The 16,774-nt window shown below is 35.9% G+C and overlaps 1 protein-coding gene across 3 annotated transcripts in view; it reads right to left on the reverse strand.

Annotated features, from left to right (window-relative positions):
• The window catches only part of LOC140155376 (uncharacterized), a 105,663-nt gene that overhangs the window by 43,903 nt on the left and 44,986 nt on the right, over window positions 1–16,774 (reverse strand). For all 3 annotated transcript variants that reach the window (XM_072178201.1, XM_072178200.1, XM_072178199.1), the window contains exons 33-51: window positions 16,705–16,771; window positions 16,343–16,500; window positions 15,880–15,995; window positions 15,474–15,615; window positions 14,717–14,944; window positions 13,763–13,942; window positions 13,514–13,559; window positions 12,275–12,426; window positions 10,940–11,026; window positions 10,561–10,647; window positions 9,791–10,005; window positions 9,043–9,202; window positions 8,869–8,939; window positions 6,868–7,025; window positions 4,940–5,144; window positions 3,253–3,486; window positions 2,338–2,641; window positions 1,881–2,095; window positions 208–503 (exon numbers count right to left, since the gene is read on the reverse strand). In XM_072178201.1, the coding sequence (XP_072034302.1) occupies window positions 208–503; window positions 1,881–2,095; window positions 2,338–2,641; window positions 3,253–3,486; window positions 4,940–5,144; window positions 6,868–7,025; window positions 8,869–8,939; window positions 9,043–9,202; window positions 9,791–10,005; window positions 10,561–10,647; window positions 10,940–11,026; window positions 12,275–12,426; window positions 13,514–13,559; window positions 13,763–13,942; window positions 14,717–14,944; window positions 15,474–15,615; window positions 15,880–15,995; window positions 16,343–16,500; window positions 16,705–16,771 (3,121 nt within the window). The remainder of the gene's footprint in view (window positions 1–207; window positions 504–1,880; window positions 2,096–2,337; window positions 2,642–3,252; window positions 3,487–4,939; window positions 5,145–6,867; window positions 7,026–8,868; window positions 8,940–9,042; window positions 9,203–9,790; window positions 10,006–10,560; window positions 10,648–10,939; window positions 11,027–12,274; window positions 12,427–13,513; window positions 13,560–13,762; window positions 13,943–14,716; window positions 14,945–15,473; window positions 15,616–15,879; window positions 15,996–16,342; window positions 16,501–16,704; window positions 16,772–16,774) is intronic.

Consider the following 16,774-nt stretch of genomic DNA (forward strand, 5'->3'; position numbering starts at 1 on the left):
GGTTCTGATTCTGGACCCTTTTTTATACACTTGAAGGCGTACTATTATATTAAAGTAATAATTATTGTAAAATATGCTGCGGAGCGCGATTTTCTTTATTTAACATTTGTTCGGCCCACAATTACAAATGTTTGAATTGATCGGCTTTATACGCAAATCAACAGCAAATCGTACAGATGAATTTTGCATGATACAAAGTACATTTACCTATGGTTTGGTAGAGGCGTGTCAGAAACGCATCTGCCTTGCCATTCCTCGGGAGTGTACTTAGAACATTGTTCCCATATGGTTTGGTCACTAGCTGCATTAACAATGATTCCTGGTTCTGGTGGAACAAAGTCTGCCAATACACCCGAAGAGGACAGAATATTATCGTATCCCAAAATATTGGTGACATGTATGTTGAAATAGTACAAGTTGTTGTGTTGAAGCTGAAGGTTCTCGTGGTAGATGGCGACGGCATGGCCTATACCGAGACGCTCAAAATGAGAGTAAAACCCAGACTGTAAATACACATGGAGGATATTTTATATTCCATCATATTATTCGACAAAACAAATCGACAAGGCATGAATGTACTCATCAGTACATCAAAGAATACATGTCAGTATTTATAGTTATAATTTGGAATTCGGTGCGTTCATGTTTACATTCTATTGCTTTCCTTCCCAGTACCTTTGAAAATCTCTTCACTAAAATATTTAAAATTCATTCTACCATACAAGATTCAATGATAGCTACAATCAAACAATGAAGCACAAGGTCTTTCCATATCAATCTGTGTGAACGTTTGGACCTCTACTAGCTTCTTCTCTGGAAAACCCTCCCTGATGATATCACAAAATTAAACTTAATTGTACTCTTTTGAAATCAACATAAAAAGCATTTTTATATCATACTATAAGTAAATAACATGTACACATACTGCACAAAAGTATTGCAACATTGCTGGAAAAAAATCCGTATCAAAAATAAGTTTGAACATTGATCAAATAATTATCCTGTCGAGTTTACATGACGTACTGGATGGGAATGTTCTTGTACACTGCAAAAACGTCGGTGAGGGTGTTGATTTTAACACCGAGGTGGTGTTCTGAGAGGTCCAAACTTTTCGGTGATAATGAAACACTGCTAAGTGTTATTTTAACACTACGAAGTGTTATTTTGACACTGTATCCTGGTGTTAATTTGATCCTTTTTTCCGGTGTTAATTTTCTATTCAACACCGGGTGTTGATTTGATCCTTTTGCCTGAATTTCCTATATTCAACACCACTGTGGTGTAAATTGAACACCACTGGGTGTTGATGGAACATATTTAACACTGCGGCGGTGTTCTGAGAGGTCCACACTCTTTGGTGTAGAAGTGACACTGGTACGGATGTTGAAATTATCATCTTTAATCATTGTAAACATCTTAATCAATGAGCGTGAATTGTTTCTGTTGCTTCTGTTAGTTTCCACCCAAATAATAGATCACTTAGATCTACAAAAAAAGTCCATGCAGCATGCAGTGTACATTTAAGATTTTGTATTGACACCACGCGGTGTTAATCTAACAATCTAACACCGTAAATTAACACCAGAAGCTTCAACACCAGCTCGGTGTTGCATATTCAACACCGGAGTTTTTGCAGTGTATGAAATAAGTAAAATTAGCCTAATAAATGGGATGGAATGTGTCAATTGTGGTGACATCAATCGCCTATCCCAGTGCTTACAATAGCGAAATGTGATTTACTTATAGTATCATAAGTATGATAGTAAATGCTTTTCATGCTAATTTCAAAAGTGTACAATTAACTTTTTTGATATCATCAGGGAGGGTTTTCCAGAGAAGAAGCTTTTTGTAATATATTAAAACCAACGATTTCCTCATACCCTGTGAAGTGTAACTCCATGCCCTTGGATTTCTTCTAGTAATTCACATGTTTTACTATTTCCATAGTCATAATTGAAACTGATGCATTTGGATCGAGGTAGGTTCAGACAATCACGCGCACATAAGTTGGGATTTTGATATGTTATTGTGATAATTGGTTTGGATACCAGGCGTCCGATCTTTGGTGCGGTGAATTGATCAAATTCGTTCTTTCCTGCATTATAGAAAATATAAAAGCATCATTTCAAGTACTTTCTTAATAAATAGGAACTTTTAGAGTTTTACCAAAAATAAGGATACATTTACATTTAACTGTTAACGAAATTCATTATGGCGTGTACGAAATACTACGAATATCAATGCTAAACATACATTTTCTCTTTTTGTCAAATGGAAAATCGGGAAAATGCTATAAGTTTAAACAAGAGAAAGATTATCGAATATTGCAGTTATTACCTATAATAGCACCAGATGATTGTCTTTCTGAACTGTCTATAAACTGCCAAGGAACGCTTTGGTCGCCGTAGAGGCCAACTCCGAATCCGGTAGATGTTTTTTTGATCATAATCTCCGAATCATCGTATATAACTGCGGATGCTTTTAATACACCAGGATGACTGGTAGACCTGAAAGCAACATCTAATCTTCCACCTGGTAATGTAGTATCAAACGTTGGCAAAGTACAAGTAGCGGTAGCATATCCTCCCTGAGAATTTTTTGCTCGTACAGTGAAATAGAGTGGAACACCATTCGGTAGGTGCTGAAATGTAAATATGATTTTTGTTACAAAATGATTTTACTACTTTGTTCTATTCTGGTTCCTTGGGCATTGAAATTACTTACCTTTGAAATTGACACATTATCAACAAATATGGCTGAATCGTGATAAACTTGATTGCTTGATTGATTATTGAAATAGTTTATTTGGTTTTATTATTTTATTTGCTTTGAGGCAGTTGGATAAGTTACATAACTCATAAATTACTGTCTTGATAAGTCAAGCACGATAAGGGAAGTCAAGAGATCTCAGTGTTAGGTCTAACATCCTTCTGTTAAACTTTGTTTGAAGAGTAAATAATATCATTCAAATATAAGGTGTAAAGGGACCTACAATTCGTTGGTCGCAATACATAGTGGCGTACGTGAAGGACAAAACAGGTTCCAAGAAAAATGTGTTTCAAGGATACACTCTTAAAACAACGTGGTCAAAATTGACCACGTAGTAGTTAACTATGCACCTTACCTCTAAATTGTGGTCAAATTTTGACCCTTTTCGTGGCTAAAGTTTTAAGAGTGTATGTTACTGATAACGGAGTCGATACTCCTCCACCTTTATCTCTCAGTAGAGAGCATTACAATAAAATCCAATACCTCAGAAATGATAGCTGACGGGCCTGCAAACAACTGGTCTTTGATAACTTCGCTGCCACCAGGTTCAGTTCCAACTGAAAGTGTATATGTAACGTAACTAACATCATCACCTGCAGCAACCTGAAGATAGACGGATGCTTCGGTGTAGTCTAATCCCAGTACATGTTGCACCAAACATGATTTCGTCTCTGCAGGTGGTAGTACTTCTTGAAGGGAACGCTTACCATCGATGATCTGTAAATGAGACGGGCGTTCATTCATTCATTCATTCATTCAAAACACTTTATTTAAATACGGTTAAAATCAGATTCAACATAAATACATTTGGTCTTCTACTTATCCGTGTGCACACACACAAAATAAATTAAAATTAAAATTAAGGTATTGCATACAAATACAAATTAAAAGGATTTTGAAAATAAACACATCCCAAAAAGTAATTACCCTCCCCCTTTATTACGAGGCAATAACTCAAAATATATGCTTCAACTTAAAAAAGAAACCAATCAGAAGCCCAGTTTTGTCTTACAAATTTTGATGTCTCAGTCATTTGTCTTAATATCCCAAAATGTGTTGCGATGGTGACCATTTCAATGAAAATATGCATATTTAAAGGTTGCACCTAAACCCATCGAACATGTTGCTTTGGTTGCTTGAATGCCTGTTTGTCACTGGTCACCGCGGGTCATCCTTGGCCAGTCATGTATAGAATGTAATGGTACACTGACTTGAGTACATACTGCAGTTATTGTCCGTTTTCCTATACACAATACACAGTGCTCTCACAATTGACGCGTGACCTTACAAATAGTGTATGTTAGAAGTAATAGGCAATTGCCTAGTTAACGTCACTGTGTAACAAATAACCGGCCAATATTTAAAGTATTCTCTGAAATTCTAGAAAATATAGTTTTGTAACATGTCCTAAATTTTTAGCTAATTTAGGTGTTTGGAAATAGTCGCACTTTGGTGTTTTAGTGTATGTTATAGGTAATAGGACATTGCCTATTTAACGTCACTGTGTGAAAAATAACCGGCCAATATTTAAAGTATTCTCTGAAATTCTAGAAAATATAGTTTTGTAACATGTCCTAAATTTTTAGCTAATTTAGGTGTTTGGAAATAGTCGCACTTTTGTGTTTTAGGAAGGATATGTAACGACAGATAACACCAAAAAATATGAAGAAATTATTTTCAAACCGTGTTAAGTCTGCAACCATATATGCTTCTCATTTTCAAGAATGCTGGTTAACAATAAGCAGACCATTGTCTCATTTCGTAAACAAAAGCCCACACATTATTGTATACCTTGCGTTTGCTTTATAATCGTTCACCCAACTGAAACTATAATACCAGCTCATTGCTCATTGCACAACAGACACATGTGTTGTGAGGATTTAACCAGAGAAGATCTGATTTAATCAGTTGAGCTGTTTTCAATGAGTGTTATCTTGGTTTAATAGCTTTTAATGAGGTTTAAGTCCTGCAAAGGTCGTGGGAATTCTACTGTAGACATGACTGCATCATGATCTCTTTAGAGCAAATTTTGATTATGCATCTTTTTCATGCAAGGTGTCACCATCAATCCAAATTCTAAGCTATCCAGACAAATGAGGTTTTTATTAATTAGACATTTTACATTTAATGGTAGCCTCATCTAAATTACTGAATTACACATTCAACTCACCTTATCAACGATTGAATCAAACAACTTTGGAATTGTGTCATCTTTTTTGGTATATTCGTTAAGGTAAATGTTTCCACGGAAAGAAGGTGCTGACCAACTCCAAAGCTCTTTCGAAAATAACGTTTTCCGGAATATCCATACCTTTATCCACGCTTTAATGTACATACGGACAACTAGCGGAGTAAGAACAACGTCTACTCGATCCCTAGTATTCGTGATCACAGAAAATAATCATGAGAGATTATTATATTAAACACTACTCAAGAACAGTAGCGTATACGTAGCCAGGTTTTCGGAATAACCCCATTTTTTTGCCCAATACGTGCGCTCTAGAATCTGGGGGGGGGGGCAAATATTTTCCAAAAATATTCCAACACACGTTTATATACTATTAACTTAAGGATACAGGCAGATTAGTTTGGGGGAAACAGGTACATCGTTTCTTCACATGCACATGTAGTTCATACAATATTATTGTCATTTGTTGGCACAAGCCCGCGCTGTGTACCGTCGGCAATGATGGGGATGGGGGCATCGCCCGGCCATCCGCTGGCTACGCCACTGCTCAAGGCAGGAATCGTGACAATTCTGATTTGCATTCTTTCTTCTGTTTTCATGGCATTGACCAAAGTGTTTTTCAGTGTTATTGAGTTCATCACTCCACATTTAATTAACATTATTTACTTATTTTTGAATGGTCAATATGAAATTTTGAACTTTGACGTTCAGTTGCCGTCTTTGTTGACACACTATGCTTGCTACACATCACGCTATCGATCATTTCCGAAATAGTCCAATCACCTACAACCGGATAGTAAACTTCTGTAACCTGTACGCGCAATTCGACGGGCAAAACGGAACAGATATCACAGAGATTCTTCAAATTCTACAAAATGTGTTCTTAATTTCAAAAATCGGTTGAATTTGACCAACAGTTAACTACAGAATTTCAAGAAATTTTGGGAAGGCTGTTTATATTTATTATAAACGGCATGATTATTCAGATATTAAAATGTTTATTCGTTGTGATTGATGAAGGTTCTTTTTCAGATCCAATTAAAATGGTACTACTCACTCAGAAATATTTCAATTCCTTTCAGGAATCTTGTTCACTCTGGTACTGGTGTTTCTAGATGTTTTTAGAACCGGCAACACTCTTGTCTGGTTTTGATGACGTCACCAAACTTTCTTGTTGCCGAGTATTTATGACCTGGTCATAAATTTTGTCCAGTCTGTAGGCCCCCTCATCCTTGTTCATGGTGTCTTTCCCCCTACTTCTGATCCAGATAGCTTCCTTTAGCCAACGTGTAGTTTTGTCGGATTCTTGATCACTGACCTGAGCCCCCTCCCACCCAATGACGTGATTTTTGTGAGCAACATGTTCTGCGATGGCTGATTTATAAATTTCTGAAGCGGATGCTTTTCTTTGAGACCTAGTAAAGCTCCTTGCGCTTACTCTTTCACTTTCTGATTTGGGTTCTGCTAGTCTAGTTTCAAACAAGCGGTCTGTTTCACCGAGGTAAGTTTTGGGGCAATTCTGACATGGTATCTCGTAGATAACTTCAGCTGATTGTAATGGGTCGCGCTTGTCTTTGGGATGGACTAACATGTTGCGTATAGTGCGATGAGGTTTCATGCTGGTCGAAAAGCCATGTTTCTTAAATACTCTGGAAATCCTTTCAGTGAGACCCTCCACGTAAGGAATGATCACAAGACCTTTACTCCTCTCCTTGCTGTCTTCGGGGTTTTTTTCTTGGGTTTAGGATGTTCTTTGTCCTTTTTGACTTTGTTGATGGACCACTCAGGATAAGAAGTAGGGGAAAGACACCATCAAATGAACTATGAACGATCCTGATGAATCTGTTTCAAGAGTTTATTCATCGTGTCTATTTATTTTCTTTATTCATGCATTTATAATTGCTACTCACGTAACTTCAACTGGAAACTTGCAGTAGTTAACTTCCCTTGAAATAGGATAGTCGGTTCCCAGAATTTCAATGACGACTACGAATCCGAGGCGAAAAAAGAAAATCCCTACTGCTGCACTTGCCTCTCCTGCAACAGCTACACCTGGTGTAATACCGACCTACGTATGTGATGAAATGATACATAAGAAATAAAAAGTGTCTCAGAATGATTATTAGTACCGGTCTATACTTTCAAAAAATTATTAGCCTGATTTAGCCATATCATAATGTTAAGGGATGGGGTATGAACGTTTGGACAGTATTTATTGTGGGACATTAGAGCACATCAGACATATCGAATTGCATTCTGAATACGAAGAATGTCCTTCTGATATCAAATAATTTTAATTTTTTGAAATTCGCAATGTTATACACATTTTATGGCAAATGATTAAAAATTGATATTTTTGATATTTAACAGTACTCGAAGTAAACTTTATAAATCTGATGATTTATACTTAAAGTGTATGTAGGTGGGATGAAAAGCCGATGATCAATTGAAAATTTTGACCTTTCGTATTGAAGATATGGATTTTTTTTCTTCAATATGAAAGGTCAAAATTTTCAATTGATCGTCGGCTTTTCCTCCCAGCTACATGTACTTATAAGAATATATCATTAGATTTATAAAAATTTACTTCGAGGTCTGATGAGGTGGGATGAAAAGCCGACGATCAATTGAAAATTTTGACCTTTCGTATTTCCCAAAACACCAAAAAAACTTAGGTCTTTTGGGAAAAAAATCCATATCTTCAATATGAAAGGTCAAAACTTTCAATTGATCGTCGGTTTTTCCTCCCAGCTACATACACTTAAAGAATATATCATTAGATTTATACAATTTACTTCGAGGATTGTTATATATCGGAAATGTGCAAAATATCAAATTTTAATAATTTGTCATAAAATTTGTATTATATCGTGAATTTCAAAAAATGAAAATTATTTGATATCAGAAAGACATTCTTCGTATTCAGAATGCAATTCGATATGTCTGATGTGCTCTCGTGTCCCACAAAAAATACTGTCGAAACGCTCAAAACGCTCATTCCAGATCCCTTAAGGTTTGGCTACAAAACGATTCTCTTATAAATGCATCTATGCACAGTTTCCACCTCAATACACCTGAGCACACAATTTCGTCCAAGAGCTTCCAAGCAAGCAGTGAATTGTCTTTACACAGTATTTGTTTACACTACACAGTTGAGTGCATAGCATCATGAGAGCTGTGTGAGCTTCTAATTGGTGACTAGCGGAAAATAGGCATTTGTGATTGGTTTTTGTCAAAACTTCAAGTGTTCCTTTCATCCAATCAGAATTTTTTTTATATCGAACGAAAGCTAACACTTCCCCTTAAAAACACTGTTTTTCATTTCATTTACGTCAACAGATTCAATGAAAACTACCTATCCAAGCACAATTTTTGACCAAAATGTAGGTTTTAAAAGTCAAAACCTCAAGTGATCCTTACAATATTTTTCAGATTTTATGTTATTAAATGAAAGAGCACACTTATATTGTCTATAATACTATAGCTTCATTTCAATGAGCAATGACCAATTATCTTTAAATTGCAAATCTTGTGCGAAAAGTTACTAGTTTCGCCTGTGTTGTCATACGGTTGTATCAATGAACATAACTTTGCTTACAAATTCATTTGTGCGTTTACTTACGTATTTTCAGCTTTCTTAGGAGTTATAGGTTTTACGCATTGGACTTTTCATATTGAAATTGCATAATATCTTACAAACACTGATATTTTCCCTATTTAAATCAGGTTCCCGTGTTTGCCAACCGAAGCGCAACAATACATATTTTTCAAAACTAGGCAATTACATTAATTATGGTATGTAATACATATCGCCTGATACATGTATTTGCAGAAGTTGTAAAAAACGCGGTTCAAAATTTGCATGAGTGGATAAGTTGCCAATAAGGAAAGGTTTTAACTCCAAAACTAACCTTGTAAGTCATAGTTCCCACTGCCAACTTAAACGGGACTTCAATGCTAATCCCAGCACCAATTCGGATTCCTTGGGAGATAAAGAAAGCGTTCATATTAAATTTGTTGATAATCTTTTATATTTCAGCTATAGGTTATGGGATGTACAGTATGTGGGAGACAAAAAAGCTTACCGAATTCGATGACAGCTATACCAATGGGTATAGGTACTACTACTTGAAGAGGGTAGATATAAAACCTTCCTCTTGGTGGTAATCGTAATGATACACTAATTATGAAATCACGGGCTACGTATTCTTCCGAAGGCTTCACGTAGATGTAATCAGGAAAATGCTATGAATAATAAAAAAATATTGTTATTTATAATAAAATCACTCAAGATTCATCTCAGTTCATATTGCTCTCGTCTATATCATAGTCAGCCTTCTCACAATAATTGCTTACGTCATTTTTGTTCGTTATTTTGAGAACAAAGTACAACAAATGGTTCAAACATGCATTTTCACACAATGTATTCACCAATCTTTGCACAAGAACAAATGATAACGATAGAAATTAAAGGAATTAATCCAAAATAATAATAAAATGCTTGAACCAAATTTTGTACTTTGTTCTCAAAATTACAAACAAATCACTAAGGCAATTATCGTATTGGGGTGATGATATAGAGAATGTGGAGAGGGATAGAGAGAGGGGGAAGAGAGGGGTGAATAGAGGGAGAGAGGGAGATAGAGATCGCAGAGAGAGGGAGAGGGGAGGGAGGGTGAGGAGAGAACATTAGAGTCGTAGACTAGTGAGTGAGTGAGAACATAAACAGTACAAGCTGGATATAAGAAACACATAATGGTTTAATAAAACATGTAGGCGATATTTATATAACTCAAAATAATAAGTGAATTGGCCAGAAGTGGACTCACGTACCTCCTGCACCCATGTCTTCAACTCATTTTGTAATTCACCATACAGCGTCGCCCAAATATCTGACTCCGATTCTTGGTGAGTTGTTCTCTTGAAAACCCTAGGAATTGTTCTATTGATAGAAGTCAGTTGGCTTATCCCTTGTGTTTCCAAGAGTAATCCGATTTCTGGTAGTGTCCTTTCCAAAACATATTGTGTAATAACTGCAGCACCATTTTCTAAGAAGACGAAAAAATTCCCAATTAGCTGCAATCAATAACTTGAATCTATTGTATCGACAATAAAAAGTATGATAAAGTTATTCGCAGTTACACCCGGGCAGTTACAGAATCGCTGTTAATATGAAATTTATTTCAAGTACACAGCTATTTTTGGCTGTATACTAGCCCATCAGCTGGTGGAAATAGGAAATAGTAATACAGATATACTGAGAAAAAACCCAATTCCAAATATAGATCTATAAAATAGGGACGTCCGTGAATGCTGAAACAGGAGATGACACAAAAGGGAATAAGGACGTCGCGACGCGTCGGAGAGACCAGCAAATATATTTAAATTGGTCTCTCTGACGTTCATATTCCCGTTTTGTGCGATTATGTTTGCATCATCCGCCCGTTTTATAATTATTTGCAGAGTTCTCAGATATGTAAAAGCGTTACTTTTCTTCATAAATCATGATGCACTTACTGAATCATGTAACTGCCGCAAACAATCTGGAGTGGTGTCTAAATGAACATTAATTACTGTGTCGATTTAATTTAAACACCGCGTACCTGTTAGGGCTCCTCCAATTACATTAATTCCTGGCCACTTGGTGGAGTCTTCGTCTTCCAATGGCAAACGAAGTGTGTTCGTGAAACCTAAAATGAAATACGAATACATTAAATGTATTTCTTGAGGCTTTTGGTTTTCCTTTACTTTGCGCATCACTAGTTTGTTTACAACTTTTACGTGGGTTCAGAAACAGGCCGATAACCTATAGAGTCGCATTCAAGACAACTCGTTACCACCTCCGCCTCACCCCAGCCCTGGTTGACCACTGACGACAAACGAGTCACATCACCTGCTCGTAGATAGTCATGATCACCTTTGGAAATAACAATAGTTATATAGTTAAAGCACTAAAAGGGTTTAGAATAAGAAACTACTTACCGAGACGAGAACTGTCATTGGCGTATTCTTCTAAAAGATATTGTAATGGGATCATTCCGGTTGACGTCCCTGCCAGCAGTTGTTCTTCTGTCAGCAGAATAAATTGAATAAATATTTCAGTACTTTAGGATCAATGACTCTGTAGTATACTACCTTCTCCCCTCAACTAGACCCAACCAACGTTTGGGGTTTCTTGGCCCAAACAACATTCATAACACATTTTAATATTTTTTTAACAATATTTAAATTTTAATCCGTGTGTATATGTTTAGAACCATGGTCTAATAAAGTTGGTTAGTTATTCTTAGGGAATTCGTACGGGAGTTAAAGCTCAAAAATATAGTTAAGGCCTATTATATGTCAAAATTGGAAACGGTGAGTATGACTCTACGGATCAAGCTGTCTTCGAAGAAACACTCCAGCCATATAAAAATGACAATTTCAATGGCACACAAACAACACACACCACCCCAACACACAACCTGCACCACCCCTCCCCCACCCCGTACACGTGAAGCATCAACAATAAAATCAAGTTCCTGGTTGCACACTATATAAATTATAACATAACACTCAGAACGCTACTGGTCACTCTCGCTTGTTATGCATAGTCGTGCTGGACGTCTATCGTGACATACATAATCATGAGTATATACACGCGTTGATTTTGAGAACTTGGCAGTCAAAATTGAAAACTGATGCAATCAAAATGGAAATTCTGACAAAACTATGTTTAATAGCCCCATATGATGTACTTAATTAGAAAGTTGTGAAAAAAATCTTTAAAAAGTTTACTCCAAAAAATATTCACGGGCCAAGTTCAACACCCAAGATTAAAAATAATAATATAATATCAAGCATTATGGTTTTCTTCTGATATTTAGTGACAAAATTAAAATTATTGCTTTTAATTTAGCAGAGAAAAAACATTTTAAAGAAGGTGTAACTCACAATTTTACTAATTTCAACACCGAATTCGATCGGTCCCATTAAATGACTGAGCATTGTATTAGCCAGCTATTAATACTTTCCAGCTCGTAATCGGCGAGACTTTTTAGGCTTTTACCACTACGCCGAAAAGTAGACCCACGTTAAGAGTGATATAGTTGTCATGTATGGTCTATATTGTGAGTGTTAAATAAAGTAGACGAAGTATAGGACTTCTTTTAATTTGTGATGCTTCTGGCGAGATGTCACAAGGCAATTCTCAAAATACAATATATTGATATCAATCCGCGATGTTATCAGGCCCGCCAATGACGAGCTGATCAAACGATAGTGACTAGCGTTCTCATTGACAATTTACGATAGATCACAATGCGATCACATTCTTACCTTTCTTGTCATTTGTTCCATCCTGATATGATGAAATCTTGGAGTTCATATTTTCTTCCACCGTAAACGTGGTGTTGTTATTAACAATTCTGTTTCTCCAAAATCCGACGGCCTCCTCATGCATAGTACTATAATAGTTTGGCTGAAATCCTCTATAACATAATGGTGAACCGTTTAGCCTTTCTCTTAATATCAACCTCAGTTCTGGGTACCTCAGGTCGATTGACTTCAGGTCGACTTACTCAACTGAACTTTTGTTTGCAACAACAAATATACCCTAGGGTCTTTTAATCTCATATCAAAAGGTTTGGCTACAAAAAGATTCTCTTATAAATGCATCTATGCAGTTTACACCTCGATACAACTGAGTACACAGTGAGTCTAGCAATGCCTTTTCTCTACACAGTCTGTGTTTACACTACACGGTTGAGTGCATACATAATAGCTGTGTGAGCTTCTAGCTGGTGACTAGTGGAAAATACAGCATCTGTGATTGGTTTGTCAAAACCGCGATAGTTTCCTTCATCCAATCAGAAAAGTTTTTATATCGAACGAAAGCCAACACTTCCCGCTAAAAACAATTTTTTCATTACGTCAACAGATCGCGCAATTCAATGTTTATAGCAAGGTGAATGTGGTAAATCTGTTGCAAAAGGTCTATTCACGCAAAATTTTGACCAAAATGTAGGTTTTAAAAGTCATAACCCTGATTGATCCTTACAATATTTGGCAAATTTTATGTCATTAAATGAAAGAGCACACTTATATTGTCTATATACTAGATTCATTGCAATGAGCAATGACCAATTCTCTTTATATTGCAAATCTTGTGCAAAAAGTATATATTTTCACCTGTTTTGTCATGCGTTTGTAAATTCAATGAACAATGACTTTGCTTAAATAGCTAATGACTTTGCTTAAATGTTTCAGTTTCTGTTAGTCTTCAGTGTTCAGAGACAAAAAACGCAAGGAATTAAGTGAATTGATGGGAGCCTGGAAAACGGGGACCCCAAATTACAGATTACCCTGGGTCAATCTGTAAAATGGGGACCCCAAAGTTGAAAAACGGGGACCCCTAGAAAATTGTCAGTAGCTTTATGGGGTGATTTAAAGGATTCCACGTTTTCGGGTTCCCCGTTTTTGAGACTCCCGTGAGTTGATCTGTAAATTTACTGATTCTTAGGTTTGGCGTCTCAATAGAATTATACTATAAAATTGCGATTACTATTATATACTTACTCTAACATCGTCATACCTTCTCTTGAGCTATCAGGTGTCGTAAAATCTAAGTACAAATGTTTAAATTTGAGGATAATGAATGGACATGATTTGGTTGTAGTTCAACGTGGAGGAGCATACTTTTAAGTAAGGCTTTTGATAGAAGTAGATGTGAAGACCATAGCAGCGCAATCCTGCGCCATCTGACCCAGAGAGATATGCACACATTTTAACCTACAGACTTTCTTATATCTTTTAAAATATACTTACCTGAAGTTGTGCATGGTGAAATGGAGAAGACTTGATCCTCTAGAACGCTTACATTCATTACGCAATTGGATTGGTCAGGACAGACCAACACATTAAGGTTGAACGAATATCCGTCATTATAGGAATTACGAATTGCGTACTGTAAGGTTATCCATCCAATTTGTTTCTCGTTGACATGTCCTAGCAAATTATAAAGTCAAAGAGCAACATTTATCTGAAAGGATGCGAGGACGTGAATGTTTTTGTTGAAATTTCAAATTAAATTTTAGAAAATGGATTTTAGGTCTTAACAGGTGAGACTTTTGTTGACAATGGCATTGGGTTTATAAATAGATGCAAGTTAACTACCCAAAAATTTACACTTTGACAGGTGTTTGAGGAAACGTTCAAAAACGCTTACTTTGATTGTTATGCAAATAATATGTAGGGTTTTAACCATCAAGTTGAACTCAAAATATCTCATAATTAATATGAAATACAGAAGAAGTACTGTACATGCATATATGCGTCAAATTTTCGTAAACAAGCAAATCAAAGGAAACAAAGTTTCAAACTGCACATTTTGGCAGTTTCAAGAGAGGCATAGAAGTTATCATTAAAGTCTCATTCGAGACAAAATCGAATGTAACAAAATTAAAATTGATTATAAATTGCTTAAAATTGTCATTTGGTATTTTTGAAATGAAAATTTTTATAAAGTTTGAAAAAACAACAGCAGTATTGATGAAATTGAACCCCCGTACAAATGCATGTAGCTAAAATACACGGCTTTCGGCTGAACCACTAGCAGGTTATGTTAGCACATCTATGAAAATGATAAAGCTACCAAAATCTGAATTTTGATGACTTTTTACGATTGTCCGAATGAGCAAATCACTGAATGGGCCTTTAAGCTAGCTAAGCTTGGTCACTTATATTTATTAGCTTTCACATTACTGGGACTATATAAAATACCGTTCTCAGGGATGTCGCCCAGTTTTCCATCAACAACAGCTTCTTCAAATCCAACAGCAAACGACAAGTCACATGATCTTAATTCCATGAACAACCTAAACGATGGTTTGTATCCGTCGACATGAACGGTCAAGCAGCATTCAACTCGTTGACAAGTTGGAGAAATAAAACAGTACATCATATCTGCTACAGATGCAGTGAACTGGCTTATGGATATAATGTCGCACTCTGTAAGAATATATCAAATATCGGAATTATATAATGGCAAAATGTCAAATAGGCCTGCAGCGTGTTGCAGTTCTCGTTCAAGCTAGATCTAAGAGAGGTTGCGATTTCCAAACATACGTATATCGTACGCCCGTACATACGTATCGTACGCACGTAGATCTATTCAAAATCCCGTCACACGAAAGTATTTTGAATAGATTCACAGGCGTTAGATACGTGCGTATCTTATCCAATCGCAACTTCTCTCTTATGGTACACTGGTAGGCAATTGTCTTTACCATAATTATAATGTTTTTTAGATTAGAGGGTGTGTATTTAACTACAGGCATGTAGATATAATAATAACATTACTGCTCTTCCCATCCGACTCATTTAGCTCAGCCGTTAGAACATCGCTCCGGTTGTCATATATACAGACCATTACTCATGCATGAAATCTTCTGTTTTTCCTTGAGGCCCAAGGAAATTGCCATTTGATTTATCGTGGTCGGGTTTTCGTTTCTTTTCTTTTTTTTTCAATTGCACTTACTTTCTTGAACAGAAATGAGCTGGCCAAGTAATTCTTGTCTTGTTCCTGATACATGTTTCCCATATGATCTTAAAGCTTCTCGTAATTCTTCTGTCCTTAATTCATCTGGCCGGCGACATTTTGGTAAATCGGAAATTACACTCTGTGAAAGTGCCGAAATAAGGCTATAGTATTTTCGGAAAGCAAATTCTTACAGTAAATTAATTGCAAGAGCATCTTGTTTGTTGCTCATATTTAACTTGACCCACCCATGTTCACAGTTTCAAAAGCGTATAAGATGCTTAATATTTTACAATTTGCAAAATAGTAAAATACCTGATTTTCTCTCACTGTTTTTGTAATTTTGAGATGAGCTTTTGTATAAAATCATTTAATTTTGACATTATATTAAGCAAAATAATAATACCGTTGAAATGTTTAAGGTCTCAGCAACCCGTAGTGGAGTAAAATCCCCGCGGACTTGTCCGGATTCATGAATAAAGTTAACGAGAGATTCCCTTTGGAAATAGCCAGATATATCAACTGAAAAAAGGAAACATAAACAGGTATTTAAGCAAAAGTTTGTAGGCCTAAAGATCACGCTATTTTGATCACCCTAAAACTAATTACATGAATGATTTGATGTAAACAAAACTTTGTTCGCTATATCTGCTGATTTTTTTTTGCTCTACAGTGCACAAAACAATTAAGGTACCGGTAACATTTTACCACCTGTATATCCTAAATTATAGATGTATTTAAAAAAACAATTTTACCCCAAATTGGTTCAGTTTTGAAATTGTGATTATTTTTCCAAGTGTAAGGATACTTTTTGGCGCAGTATATGTTGGCCGCATAATACAAATTCAAACAAGGTATGAGAATCCTACCTGCGTCCCAAGATTGAATGACGTTGTTGTAGCAGTTTGGCATCATGAATGCAGACTCAGTAAAAACGTTATAAAATGGCATACAGCCTTTTCCGTCAGAACATATTCCAAACGACAAACTCACCAGAAGGAGTTGATCTGCCTTTTCTAGCTTGTACCTGTGTATAAAATGCAGTCGCAGTTTGGAACAGGAATTTAAAATTTAAAAAGACAAAGACAAAATAAAAACATACACCTTTTTATGATGAATAAATTTTCAATGAGAAATGTAGGTAATTATAGCTACATATATAATATGACTAATTTGTGTGCAATATACTATTATCAGAATGTCTAGTATAACAATAAATATTATGACTTACCGCAGTAGAATCTTTTGTTGACCAATCCCTTTGAAATTAATATTGTAGTATATCTCATCTTCTACATCTG

This window comes from Amphiura filiformis, chromosome 6 (genome assembly GCF_039555335.1).
Source record: "Amphiura filiformis chromosome 6, Afil_fr2py, whole genome shotgun sequence".
In the NCBI taxonomy this organism is placed as follows: Eukaryota; Metazoa; Echinodermata; class Ophiuroidea; order Amphilepidida; family Amphiuridae; genus Amphiura; species Amphiura filiformis.